The 14,080-nt window shown below is 54.0% G+C and overlaps 1 protein-coding gene across 1 annotated transcript; it reads right to left on the reverse strand.

Moving 5' to 3' along the window:
- Positions 1–1,384: 1,384 nt before the first annotated feature.
- On the reverse strand, positions 1,385–12,733 carry Iqca1l (IQ motif containing with AAA domain 1 like). The gene is made up of 19 exons (XM_041640778.1): positions 12,723–12,733; positions 11,814–12,141; positions 10,943–11,062; positions 10,086–10,271; positions 9,504–9,575; positions 8,066–8,271; positions 7,633–7,717; positions 6,974–7,099; positions 6,773–6,848; positions 6,379–6,485; positions 5,594–5,677; positions 5,442–5,500; positions 4,207–4,289; positions 3,957–4,064; positions 3,224–3,423; positions 2,819–2,905; positions 2,406–2,583; positions 1,977–2,215; positions 1,385–1,492 (listed from the first exon to the last, which is right to left on the reverse strand). Exons 1-19 carry the CDS (start codon positions 12,731–12,733, stop codon positions 1,385–1,387), a joined length of 2,463 nt encoding a protein of 820 aa, XP_041496712.1.
- Between the last annotated feature and the right edge of the window lie 1,347 nt (positions 12,734–14,080).

The following is a 14,080-nucleotide window of genomic DNA, read 5'->3' on the forward strand; positions in this document are numbered from 1 at the left end:
GGTTTGTTGAGTCTGCCTGCTGTGGGCTCTGGGATATCCCCTGGTCTGGCTCACACTGACTGGGCACCATGGGCACTGACTGACTTTGCTCATGCCCTCTGTACAGGGTTTGCAGGTCTGTCTTCTGAGAAGGCACTGTGTCTTCTTTAGCCCTTGCTGACCCAGTAGTCCTGACCTCCGAGTTTCCCACCCACTAGGAGGGGATTTTGCAGGAAAGAGGTTGTAATTGTTGCTGTTCTCCTTGCTTTAGCGAGACAAAACCAAAACCACCACCACCACCACCACCACCAAAACCCCACGCGACAACAACAAAAACAGAACAGACTTGATGAAAGCAACTGAAAGAAGGCTTTATTGCAGCTCACAGTTCAAGGGAACACGGCTTGTCATGTCAGGCAGACAGGCAGCAGGCACGTGAGGCGGCTGGTCTCATTGCTTCCACAATCAGAAAGCACAGAGTAAAGAACACCAGTGCATTTGATTCAGTAATGCAGCCCATGAAATGGCTCCACCCACATTTAGGGTGGGTCTTCCCACTCCAATCAACCCAGTGTACAAACTACCTCCCAGATATAGATCCTGCCAAGGCAACAATCACCACTGTGGAGGGGAAGACTAGTCAAAGCTTCTACCCTTCTCTGTGGTTGACCCTAGCTCCTCCAGCCCCACCTCCACTCTCACCCAAGTATCCTCACCTCCTTCGCTCCCTCCTCACCCTGGAGACACTTTGCCTAGCATAACTGAGTTCCAGGTTGGGAAGAACCTTAGAGGATGTCCTGTCCAACCTCTCCTCACTTTTTTTTCCTTTTCTTTTTTAAGGTTTATTTACTTATTATGCATACAGTGTTCTGTCCGCATGTGTGCCTGCACTCCAGAAGTGGGTACCAGATCTTGCTGGGAATTGAACTCAGCAGAAGTGGGTACCAGATCTTGCTGGGAATTGAACTCAGAACCTCTGGAAGAGAAACCAGCGCTCTTAACCACTGAGCCATCTCTCCAGCCTTCTCCTCACTTTATAAAGAAGGAAACTGAGGCTCAGACAGGTTACAAAGGGAGTGGGCTAACTCCCTTCTAGACCTGGTGTTTCTCCCTTTGGATCTTCTCCCCTCTGTCCTTCACTTCCTGTGTCTCCCTGTACCCTATCTCTTAAGTGCCTTGAACAAGTGAAGAGGAGAAACAGCACAGGAAAATGACAAGATAAAGTCACAGGGGTGGTAGGAGGGGTTCTGGCAGCCAGGGCAGAGAGGCGGGTAAAGGGAGGGGGGGGCAGGGAGATGGTAAACAAAAGAAGAAAGCCCTCAGGAGCCACCTGGGCCTTTATGTGTCTGTCCCTCCCCCTGACCTTGGACGCACTACTCAGGGCCCACCCCACAGGCAGCCGCCATCACTTCCTCTTCTTCTTCTCCTTCGCCAGTCTGGCCTCATCAGCCTCCTGTAGGTCCTTGCTAAATTTTATATTCTTTCTTCCCAGTGGAGTCTTGAAATACCAGTCCTGGGATGGCAGAAAAGCAGGGGTTCAGTCCGCTGGATGCAAACTCTCTTTTCCCCTGCAATTTTCTCCCATCCTCCTCCCAGGTGTGGGGGAGCAGTGGGTGTCCCATCACAGTAGGGGCTTCTCCCAGTTTCCAGTAAGTACTCCAGGCCATAGTGCCAGCTGTTCTTGAGAGGTGTGGGTCCTCTTCCCTCCATCCCTATAGGCCTCTGTGACTCCTAATATCAACCTGTCTCCAGAGATGGCCATCAACCGCAGCAGCCAGTGCCACCTGCCCAGATGGCGTTCTCCCGCTTCCTTGCTCAGGCTTCTACACCTCGGCCCCTCCCTGGTGTTACTCGTCCCCTTCCCGACAAAAGCCCAAATTCATGTGCCCTGACCACCTCCTGGCAAGAGGGGAACAATGGGAGGAACCCCAGGCATGCAGAGGGCTGACTGCTGGCTGCCATTGCTGAGCCCACCAACCCTGGCCTGGCAGCTTCACCTTTAGGGATTCCTCTTCTTCCCTGTAAACTGGATCCAGGCTTGCCAGGTGCCCTACAAACTCGGAGGCAACCAGTGGCCTCTTGGACAGCTGAAGGAGCCGCCGCTCAGTCAGCACTGACTGGATGGCTTGGAGAATGTGACCAGTGGTGTAGCCGTCAGACACCCTCGCCAGGGCACTGATGTCCAGACTCTGGGCTACCTGTGGTCCCCGGTTCTCTATCATGCGCTTCCAGAGCACTGCAGGCAGAGGAGAGAACGGGGCGGAAGGGGGGTCAGAGAGCCACAGGAAAGCCAGGCCCACAGCCTCTGGCTGTGTCTAAGCAGCCCCGAGTCCCTGGAGAGCTGAGACTCAAAGCAGCAGTGGGGGCTGGAAGAGGGCAAGGGACTCCGATGGGTCGGGGTCTCTGGGTTCCATTCCTGGCCTCACCATAACGGGAAGCATAATCCGGCCGAGGTATGAAGAGGATGCGCTCGTAGAACCGGCACAGGCCCTTCATCTCAGCCAGCTGTGGACGGTCAGTTGTGCCTATCAGCATCACACGGTCACCGGGGCTCAGCAGTCTAGTGGCCTTCATGAGGTCTTTCTTTATTCGCTTTGGGTCCATCTGGTCCAAGGAGGGAAGGTTATAGGGTTGAGACATGACGTCTGGGCCTGTGAGACCCCTGTTCTCAGAGTCCCTGGCCTAGGCTGTGCTTCACATCAGTTCTGAGTGTCACTGGCCTTTTAAACAGAGAGTGTGAACAAGATGCCAGTTTAGTTTCCAATGGCTTGAGCAGGACTTCCAGCCTTGCCTCGGGCTCTGGTTGTTCAACACAACCCTTTCTGCCCACATTGCTCACCAGCATTTCTTCCTTTGGGACCTTCTTATAGAAGGTTTTCTCAGTATTTCCAATCCAGATGACAGAGGGCTGGAGGACCCGGGCCACCTGGATAGGTTGGAGCATAGAAACCAGATGTCAGATGTCCCTGGGCAAGGGTCATATCCCTACCTGGGTCAAACCCCATCAGATGACTTTGTAGTCCCTAGCTTCTATTTGCTCCCCTCTGCCTCTCCGCCTTCCACATTCCCCATCACAGGAGCTTCAGGGGAACCCAGGCTCCCACAAGGGTTGGAAGAAAGACGTCCGTTCAGGTCCCTGTATCTCAGTACAATATGGGTCACCCCTAAAGTGTTCAGAAAACCCACCCTGCCGTTGTCTCTATCCAGAGAAATCCACCCTTGCTCCAAGCTAAAGGCTGCCGACCTTAAAGACAATGTGCACCAGCAGTTGGGCCCCATTCTTGCCAGGGTATTTGCCCATCACGTTGCCGGGTGACAGGTCAAACAGGTTGGCACCGGTTTCTGAGCATACTGCATGGACCAACATCTTCTTCCCCATGCCGGAGGGTCCCACCAGGAGGACAGAGCGGACATGGGGAGCCATGGAATGTATGTCATGAGAGCCTGGGAGGAAGGAGACAGGGCTGGGGCAGGCCATGGACCAAAATTGGGCAGAAGGCTGTAGAAGACCCTTGAAGGTTCTGCCAAGGCCTGGGGTTGAGAGGGTGAGATGCAGATCTGGGCTGTGCTCCCTCCCCAGTACCTGAGCAACTTCCCCCAGGCTGCAGCAGCCCCCATGGTAGGAAACTGCTAGGCCAGGAGGGAACTCTGCTGCCTTCCATACCATGCATTTCCAACCCTGGATTATGGTGGGTGGTGCGGAAAAGCACAAGACACACTGCTCTGTAAAGCTCCCGGTCTCCGGCATTTAATAAGCTTTCAGGGACGCCCTTTTGAAAAATGAGACTAACGGCAGGATGTCTCTTGGGACTGAGCAAGTCATGGACTCATTTGATCTTTGAGGTGGCCCAATCTGAGTGTGACTGCAGAAGGCTCTGTGAAAGTCAGGGTCGTTATACCCACTCAGGTTAGGGAGAATCAGCCATGTCCCCCTGGTCCTACCCAGCCCTGGCTTTTTACTCCCCTGGGGTTCTCACCCAGCCGCAGAACCCCGTACAAGGCCATGTTCTGTCGTATATCAAACAGGGAAGGCATGGGCATCTTGTTTGCCATAGTCAACGTGGACCCAAGATAGAGGCAATCACCTGCGGTGGACAGGGAGGAGCCACCTGTGAATGGCACTCCTGTGGGGGTCTGAAGGAGAGATCTGATGGAGGAGAGGCCTCAGGAGGTGGGGGCAAGGGTCAGGAGGCCTTCCCAGGTGCAGAGGCGTGGGAGGGGCCTCACCAATGTAGTCACTCAGTGTCACCATCGTGCACTTCTTTATAAGGCCGACGACGACAAGCTCTTCGAACAATGAGTCCACAGTCCTGGCAGACAGACATTAGTGGGAGAGGAAGGTGGAGATGGGGATGCTGTAGGCACAAGAGGAGAGGACAAGGGGTCCCCTGCTAACATTCTGTGATCAGAAATGTCAACAGAGCTTCTGGACAGCCAGAATCAGAAGTCGAGGTCCCTGGCCACAGTGTCAGGGGACAGGTACTACACAGTGGGTGCCCTGTGGCAGGAGCCAATGCATCCTGTGACAATGCCCACCAGCCTTTCATGGCCACCATTTGAAATCTGGGTTCAGCACAGCCTTCTTTCCCTTCTTCCCAAGCCAAGTGTAGGTGCGACTCTCCTTGTGAGTTGTGGTCCCCAGGCAGCGGGCATTAGCAAGAAGGAGGCTTTTGGCAGGTCCCCCAGTGTTCCCAGGGTGGTCAATCCAGGCACAGATTGAAAGGATAGAGCCAATCAAAGGTTGGAGTGATAACATGTATGATGATCATAAACCCCATGCGTGTTGTTCTGCTTTGTCGTGTGTGTGTGTGTGTGTGTGTGTGTGTGTGTGTGCCATGTTGCCTTTCCTGGATTGTTCACTTTCTCCCTTTACTCTTTGAGGCAGAGTCTCTCACCGCACAGAAAGCTTGCCAGTTTTGGTTGACTAGCTAGCCAGTGATCGTCAGGAATCCACTTGTCTTCCCACCCACACACCACATCCAACTTTTTGTTGCTGTATGTTGTGTTTTTCAAGACAAGGTTTCTCTTCAGAGCCCCGGCTGTCCTCGAACCCACAGAGATCCACCTGCCTCTGCTTCCTGAGTGCTGGTATTAAAGGTGTGTGCCACCACCGCCTGAAGGTGTTTTCATTTTTTAAAAATGTTTATTTATTTATTATGTATATACTATTCTGTCTACATGTATGCCTGCAGGCCAGAAGAGGGTACCAGACCTCATTACAGACGGTTGTGAGCCACCATGTGGTTGCTGGGAATTGAACTCGGGACCTTTGGAAGAGCAGGCAATGCTCTTAACCGCTGAGCCATCTCTCCAGTCCAGGTGTTTTCATTTTTAAAGGCACTTGGTGGACAAGGTTAGGGGTTCAGCAAGGTAAAGTAACTTCCCGAATTCCACACAGCAACAGAACCAAGCCCAGAAATCAGGGTCCCCCAACAGACATGTGCAGCAGGGATTTTCACTACCTGTCCGGGGTCAGATCTTTCTCCTTCCTCTTCTTCCCACTCTTCTTCCCAGCTTTTTTCTGGTGGGCAGTAAGTTTACAGGTAATCACTTTCTGTTCCCCGCTCACCACCCCCAGGTACCCTCTCCTTTTCAGCCCTCCACCCTCATCTACCTTCGGAATCTTCAGGGGTCTGCCCTCCTCCTTGTCCACTGCCAGACGCAAATTCTTCAGTTCCTGTCGCATCAGCTCATCCACCTAGGGACATGGCAGGGTGTGTGGTGGGCAGGATAAGTGTGAAGTGGTTGGGGGCAGGGAGAGGAACGTCAGGGGAAAGTCGAGGTGGAGAGGAAGTGAGTAGAGGGCGGACAAGGCTTTCCCACTAGGGAGCTGTCAGGTCCCCTTCCCTCCATTGCTCCTGTCTGCATCAGATCTGAATCCACATTTTGTTCTCTGTGACACGAGAAGCTACCCTCAGCAGCCATTAACACGGGATGGAGTCCATATTCTAGAGCTGGAGACAGAAATCCACCCTTTAAAATCACAGGGACCTAGCAGTTACAGGCTTGATGTGGGCTGCTGGAAGTGAGGACCCTACCAAGGTTGGGACTGCCTTCCAGCAGATAGCCCTGGTGGTACAGTCAGGAGGTTTGCAGGGCGTGGCGGGGGCACAGCACCATGCCCAATCTGGTCATGGCTCTGGGCTCCTCCTCCTGCCCTCACATCTTTACTGGTCCCTGAGGGGTAAGGGGACACTAGGGAAGTTGGGGACAGTGTGGGTGATGGGACAGGAGGTAGAACCTGACCTGGGTACAGAGAACAGAGGTTTACAGAAGACTGGCTGGATGCCCAGGGTGGAGACCTGGAGGGCACTAGTCGGGAGGGGTCTGGAGTGGCTAGGCTTTCCAGAGGTGGACAAAAGGTAGCAGCTTGAGGGGAGCCTCAGGCTGTGTGCACACCTGTGCCCGGATCTCCAGCTCCACTTCCTTCCTTTTCTCTTCCCGGAGTGTCTCAGAGTCGAAGTTCTGGCTGGGGTGTTTGTTATCATAGCGGCCCTTCCACACACCTGACCACATTTTTAAAGGAAAAGGCCAGAGAAAGAGGGAGAGGGAGAGAGAGAGAGAGAGAGAGAGAGAGAATCATAGCTAGCCTCCTGTTCTTGTTGGTTGCCCTAGGCTTAACTGCTTGACTCCAGAATTCAGAAGAAAACCCAGGCAACCATCACACACTCCTCTAACACTTCTTCATCTGCCAGTGTCATCCTTAGGGCAGATACCTACTTTCTCCGTGACCTGGGGCTCTGAGACACTCCATCCCCAGGCTCGACACACCCCCAGCCAGCTTCCTTCTTACTTGTGTATTCCTCGTGGCCAGCATTAATTACAGGGATGACTTTGGAAGGCAACACTTTGAATATCACTTCTGGTTCCTAGAATGGAAACATGAAACCGACCTTGCCTCCTAACCTGTGCCTGCAGGCAGCTGAGAGACCCTTCCTGTTGTCCCAGGCTCTCCCTCCCTACCTACTGGCTCCTCTACAGGGAGCTAGCTAACCTTTCGGGCCTTTTCGTCCTTGGTTTTCTTTTTCTTCTTCTCTTTCTTTTCCTTCTCTTTCTCCCTATTCTTCTCTTGTTCCTTCTTTTTGTTCTCCTGGGCCTGTGTCTCGAGTTCTTGTCTCACCTGGATCGAACAACAAGCAGCATTCGGGAGACTGCAGGGATTTCACAGAAGCAGGAGAGCCCAGATGGGCGGTGGTGGAGTAAACCTTTAATCCCAGCACTCAGGAGGCAGAGGCAGGTGGATCTCCGTGAGTTCGAGGCTAGTCTGGTTTACACAGTGAGACCCTGTCTTGAAAAAACAAAACGAAACAAGAAGAACCCAAAGCCTGGCGCAGGTAGACTTGGATTCTTACAGCCTGGGGAAACTGCCAAGGTAGAGATACTTGAGGGTGGGGAGTCAAACAAGAAAAGGATGCTGAGAAGAGCTGTTCTCATCGGAGCTGTTGCCCTCTCGGGGGCCGGTCGTGTGAGTCTGCAGCCTCAGTGGTCCCACCAGACCGCTCCCTCGCTCCTCAGGGCCTCGGTTACCTTCTTTGCTACTCATCCCCCCCCCCCCCCCACCGCCACAGCTATCTCTGTTTAGGCTGACCCTCCCCCTCCGCTAACACACCCTCAGCTCACAGGCACTGTCGTCGTCTGCAATCCCAGGAGTACCTGCTCTGGAGTCTTGTCTGCGAAGATCAGGTAGGATCCACCTGAAGCCTCGTCTGGATAGTCCGGGAACCGACCAGTCAGGGCACTGAGTGGATACAATGTAGTTAGACAGATGGTGGCTGGAGGGATGGGCGGGTGGGAGGATGAGTGGATCGGTACCCAGAGGGAGTGGGTGGATAGACAGATGGAAGGATAAACGGATGGAAGGGCAAAGAGATTGGAGATGAGAGCAAGTACTCCCCCTATTTTGTCCTGACACCTTCTCTTCTCTCAGGGAAATGGGAAGTCGGGTGTGGACATGGTCCTTAGAGTGGGCTCCAGGTCTGGACCAAGAGCGTTAGAAAGGGGTGAGACCTGATAGAGAAGGGAACAGGCTCTGGGGACAATGGGTGAGGGAGAGAAGGTTGGGACAGCTGCGACTGTGGACACTGACTGGCACTCAATAAACCACTGTCGGATTTGATCCTTCATCTTCTCCTTCATGTCGGGCCCCTCGGTCTCTGTGAGAGAATCGTGGGTCTTCCCCATGGCACCCTGGAATTCCTCTTCCTTTTCCACCTGCCGGATCCTCCGTGACTCCTCCCCCAGGAAGGCCTCGGTCAGGATGCTCAGGCGTGCTCTCTGGTTGGTCGAGGGGAGCTAGGGGAAGTGAAGGGAGGCGGGGGGGGGGGGGGTCACACACACTTGCCCCCACTCAGTCCCCAACACACCCACACGTTTGCCCAGCTCATGCACATGCCCTCGTGGAACGACGGCATGCCTGCATCAGGAGAAATTGTGTTTGGAGCTGAAATTTGTCTGTGTAAATTACCCTGGTAATGAGTTTGCTAGATGCATCCGGGATGGGCCCCCCCAGCAGCCCTCCCCCGTGAGCCTGAGGCCCCAGCCCCCACGCATGCCCCGCCCGGCGGCCGAGTTGGCAGCCGTTCTCACAGCCACTTTCCCGCCTCATTGGCTCCCAAATGTATTTTAAATATCACTCTGTGCAGAGACAATTACTGAAAACGCTGAGCTCACACTGTTGATGGGCCCGGGTGGCCAGGCTCATTCCTCACCCACTGCTGTTGCCCCCACCCCTGCTCTCCCTCCTGGGGGGTCCCATTTTGCAGCCTCTTAGCAAGTCTTTGACCTCTACTTATACACAGCAGCCCCTAGTTGTCACTGAGGCTGCACCCCCCGGGAGAAGCTTTCCTCTTAGTTCCTCTGGCCTTGACCTTGCCCCGCCCCCAAAGCCCCTCTGTCAGTCAGGATCTACCCAGGGCAAAGCTCCTCTCCCCAGAGAGTGACCCTCGCCCTGGCAGGGCCTTCAACAGATAGTGACTGGATGAGGGAAGGATTGGAGAGCAGAGGGCACTTTAAGAGAACGGGGCTGCTCACTCCAACTGGACACACACACGTGCACATGTGCAATACGCAAGGGTCTCAGCCCCTTCCCAGTTCGTGCCCCCCATGTGCAATCACACTCAGCAGAGCAGAAAAGCTCACCTGGGCTCCCAGAGCAAGTGGGGGGGGGCGCTGTGACCTCACAAGTCCTGGCTTAGGGGTATATGCCTACCCCAACATATACAGTGGTTCCCTGAGACTAGAAGAGGCCTGAGGGCACCACAGGGTCCTGCTGGACCCACCCTGCAGCCTTTCCTCTCAGTAAGGGCAGGGATGCAAGGTCCAGGATGCTCTGGGCCATCCTTTTTCTGTCCCCATCCCCACAATTGAGATACTGTGGGGACAGGTTGAAAAACCCAGTGATTTCCCTGTCCTAATGCTTCTTTCTCCTCCAGGGTCTGCCTCTCTGCCACAGTGGACTCTGGGACAGGGTGCAGAGGATGGAGATGGGGAAGGAGGAAGCCCTGTGTGGGCCAGGGAGGGCTCACCATGCCAATGAACTCCATCTCTGCACGCCGATCCTGCTCAACGCGTTTCCTCTGCAGGTAACCTTTCCACACCTGGGGTTGGGGACACATGCCACTCAGATGCTCTCCGGGTCATGTGACCTCAGGCCTAGGGAGGAGCAGCAGGGGTACCTCCTGCTGACTGTTGTCTCCTAAGGTCTTAGCCCAGGAGGTTAGGGTGGGACTGGAGGAAGGAGGGTAGCCAATGCTCTGGCACTGGACTTACAGATGTTAGCTACCGTGTGGGTGCTAAGAACCAAACTCAGAGCCTTTGCCAGAGCAACAAGTGCTCGTGACCTCTTCAGCCTTGGGAAACTGGGCTAGAATTGAGAAACAACCTCTCCGGGACCTGAGTACAGAGTGGACCAACGTGCTTTCCTAGGTGCCAGACACATCCATCCCAACATACCTTTGTGCTTGGGCTTATTGATAGATAAGGTCCTGTGCTTAGCACCAAGCTGTGGACCACAGACTTGGGGCACCTCACTCCTGGGGTTAATTGCTGAGCCCCACTCTTACTGGGAGAGAGTCTACCCTGGCCCTTTTTCTGCCACCCAGGGTTACCTTTTGTATGACAATGGCTCCCTGGTCCTGACTGAATTTCTGGCGCCCATCCTCCCGAATCTTCTTATCCCGTTCCTCTTCTTTCCGAATCTCTCGCATAAAGGTGGCTCGTAGTCGGCCCTGCCTGGCCCGCTCAGCACTCTGCACTAGAATTAGGGCCTCAGTCCGGCTCATTCCTCGAAAATTCTTGCCATAACAAGGACAAAAGAACAGGAAGACATGAGCAAGAGCTTGTACCCAGGGCAGTCACCGAGAAGGTACCGGGGGCATAGTCCTAGGTGCTGGAGATCTGCCCTGCAAGGTAAGGTGTTAGAGGGTCCGAAGTGGGAGCAGGGTAGGGCAAGACCTGTCTATCCTGTAGGAGGACTCTTAGAGGGCAGACCCCCACTATAGTAAACATCCCCCCCCAGGCAGGAAGGCAGATGTTTGGAAGAGACACTTGTGTCAGATGACCGAGGTAATGAACCCCAAGGAATTGGGATTTCTCCCAGGAAGATCAAGGGAGGAAAAGGAAAGTGCTAGAAGCCTGCTGCCAGCCAGAGGGTGAGATTATCTCCCAGAAAGAGATACTTAGGGGGTGTACCAATCGTTAGCCTAAGTTGCAGGAGAAACTGGAAACCAGAGAATGGTGATGGGTGGGACTTTGAGGGGACTACTTAATTCTGCATATTTCTGACCCTCTATTTGAACCTAAATCTCGTGGGATGACGTGCATTGTGGCCACAGCGGATACATCTTTTTCTGCTCTTCACTCTAAGTTTGTCTAACTAGTCAGGTGAGGGTACACAGCTGAACCTACCTACTTTGTTAAGGCTTCCAGGATTCTGGTGCTGACCCAAACGATCCTACAACATTACCTCCTGAGAAATCAGTGGCTCCAGTCTGGCCAGGATATCAGCCAGCATCTGCTGTCGTGCCTTCATGGTGCTGGACTGCTCCAGTTGAAAATATTTGGGGATGGGGACCTCCAGGTCTGCCTTCAGCGCAATATGGGAAGAAGGAGGGTGAGGAATTTAGAAACCCAGGTCTCTGGCCCTCTGCTGGGCTTCTAGTCATGTCTGTACTCCTGATGCCATTTCCCTCCCACCTAGAGGCCTGGGATGGGAAACATGGATACTGGTTTGTGACCACATCTGAGATAAATTCTGAGGATGCCCAATCCAGTCATACCTCAGGATTACAGGAAAGCATCTGACAGTGCCTTTACCATCCTGACTTCTACATAAGAACGTGGGATCTTGGGCAGCCCTCTCTCCCACCCTATCCCCAAGTTTCCTGGGAGCTGGCTGGGGAAACCTTGAGACTCCTTTGGCTATGGAGCAAGGACTGAATTCTGGCCTTGATGGAACAGGACTGGAGGCTGCCTGGCACTGTGCTCTGAAACCTCTGGCTGTGTGAAACTTGGCTGTGCTCACAGGCCTCCTGGCAGGTTTCACGAAACAAGTGCAGCTTTAGCGGGTCTGAGGTATTCTCTGCGTTTCCACCAAGCTCCTAGGTGAGGCCAGGGACCATACTTTGAGAAGCAAGCCTCCCTAAGGCCCTACTCATCTATCCCGCCGAGGTTCCCAGGTCTTCTCAGACGCAGTGTGAGGCCAACTCCAAAGCCCCCCAGTTCCTGAGAGTCTAAACCTCAACCCTCGTCACCCTGCTCCCTAACAGAACTGCCTCAGGTCAAGGCCTGCCCAGTCCTTCCAAACCCCACCCCATCGCTGGTGGCTGCTTACGCACTGGGGTCAGATTGAGATCCTGCAACACTCGGTCCAGGCAGTGGGTCTCGCACATGTCAACGCGCACCAGTTCATCCTTGAGCTCCAGCACGCGGCCTGCTACGCTGTCCAGCAGGCGACGCAGCAGCCGGCGCTTTTGTGGCTGCACCATCTGGTCGTAAGCCATGTCGAAGCGGCGCAGAAGCCCCAGGTAGTACAGGTAGAGCACCGAGACCTTGTACTGGAAGTTCTGCCTCTCCCGGCCGGGCACCGGTTCCAGCAGAGAAGGCTCTCTCTCCAGCACCTCTTCCAGAGTCACATGGGAGGCCTCCCAGAGGCGTTGGTAAGCTCTAGAGAGAACGTGCTAGCTGTGTGTCTCACCAGCACCACCAGCACCACCGGGGGAGAGTGAGGACAAGGGGAAAGAGTCGCTGCCTTTCCAGGACTGTGAACTCTGAGTTCTAGAGGGAGTGATGCTCATGGCATCAAAGTGGACTTCAGGAAAGTGAGGGGCCCCTGGAGAATGAACGGGCACGGGCATGGTTTTTAGGGCTAGAATAAGGGTCTTTAGATCTTTGATGGATCAGCAAAGAGAGTGAAGACCGGGCTTGAGAGTCTGGGCCTGGATGTTGCTGTGAGGGGTAGAAGCACTGCGTCCTTTGTAAGTGAGAGTACTGCTCTATCCACTATGCAGTAAAGGTCTGGAGTTGTGGATGAGGAAGAGAAGGGAGATGCCTCCATTCCACAGACTTCTGGGATCAGAATGAATTGCCCAGGGGAAGTCTGCAGGCTGATAACTGGTCCCAGGTGGCACAACCAGGGGCCGTGGGAATGCTCAAACCCACTCAGGACCTGCCAGCACCCAGCTCCCCTCTCTGGCCTCAGGTCCAGTGTGGTCTCTGCTTTTCGCTCCCAACGGTCCTCTACTCACCCCTCAGACATGGTGTCTTCACCCCTCGATCCCCTTTGGTGAGTTGGTGGAACCACAGAAGCTACACAGGGCAGAACAGTCTGGCTTCAAGAGTTCTGACCCATTGTACCTATGTTCTAAAGCAGAGGGGTGGGGCTGGGGAGTACAGGGTTGGGGACACTTGTCTAGGCTGCACACTGAAAGGTCCTTGGGTGATGGCTATAGAAATGTCAGGGCAGAGTGTGGGACAACTGACACTTTACTTGTGCCTACCAATAAATTAACAGTCTCTCTCTTCGATGTCACCTGTGAGTTGCGGGGAGGGGGGGTTAAGTACACTTTCCAGGGGCATCATTCCAACTGCAACTTCTCATCCAGAGGAAACTTCGGGTGAATTTTATTACGGTGTCAACACACTTCCCCTCCTCAACCTCCCGAGTAGCAAGTGTACAGTTGTACACTCTGTTCGTTACTCTCCTATTGTGATAAAACACCATGACCTGACCAAAACAACTTCCGGAAGACTTTAGCTTCTAGTTCCAGAGCGTTAGAATCTATAATGGCAGGTCAGATAGTACAGGCAGGCCTGGCGACCGAAGCAGGATGCTGGGAGCTCACATCTTTAACCTCAAGCACAAAGCAGAGAAAAGTGCCAGTAGGGCAAGGCCTTAAGCTCTCAAAACCCACTCCAGTGATAAACTTCCTCTAGCAAGGCCATACTCCCGAAACCAACCCAGACAGTGCTACCAACTAGGGACCAAATATTCAAATGTGATAGAGATATCTCATTCAACCACCATATTTACGATAACTACCCCTTCTCCTACGCTTCCACTCCTGTCGTGGGGGTAGAGGATTGGGGATAGAACTGGAGCCTGGTAAGTGATAAGCACACATTCTTCCCCTGAGCCGCCTCAGCCTGGGCTTTGCTCTTATGGAGGGCCTACCTTGAGAAGTTTGTATGGCAGGAGCAGGGAGAGGCACTGGATTGTGGTCAGAAAGCCCTGAACTCGGCTCGCTTTCCCTGATTTTGGTGGTGGGAGGTACCTTTTTGGCTCAGTATTAAGCAAGGACAAGAAGGAAGGGATGGAGGAAGAGAGGAAGGAAGGAAAGGAGGAAGGGACAAGGAGGGGGGGAAGCGGCTGAGGGATGCAGGGGCAGAGGTGGCATTCCCATGTGTGCTGTGGACAACCTAGAGGACGCTGTTTAGATGGCGATCCCGTTCAGGGTTGAGGTGCGCTCCTCACTCCTCGTGTCTCCCAGGGCACCTTCAGCATCAAAGTGTCAGACCAAGCAGTGAAGCGGGCAGAGTGAGGCTCGGGTCCCATCTTCTGGGTCTGGGCCTCTGGATTTTCTCTGGAGCTGTGGAACCCAAGTGT

The sequence above is a fragment of the Microtus oregoni genome, unplaced genomic scaffold, assembly GCF_018167655.1.
Source record: "Microtus oregoni isolate MIOR12 unplaced genomic scaffold, Mior012 000064F_ref0000363, whole genome shotgun sequence".
Lineage (NCBI taxonomy): Eukaryota > Metazoa > Chordata > Mammalia > Rodentia > Cricetidae > Microtus > Microtus oregoni.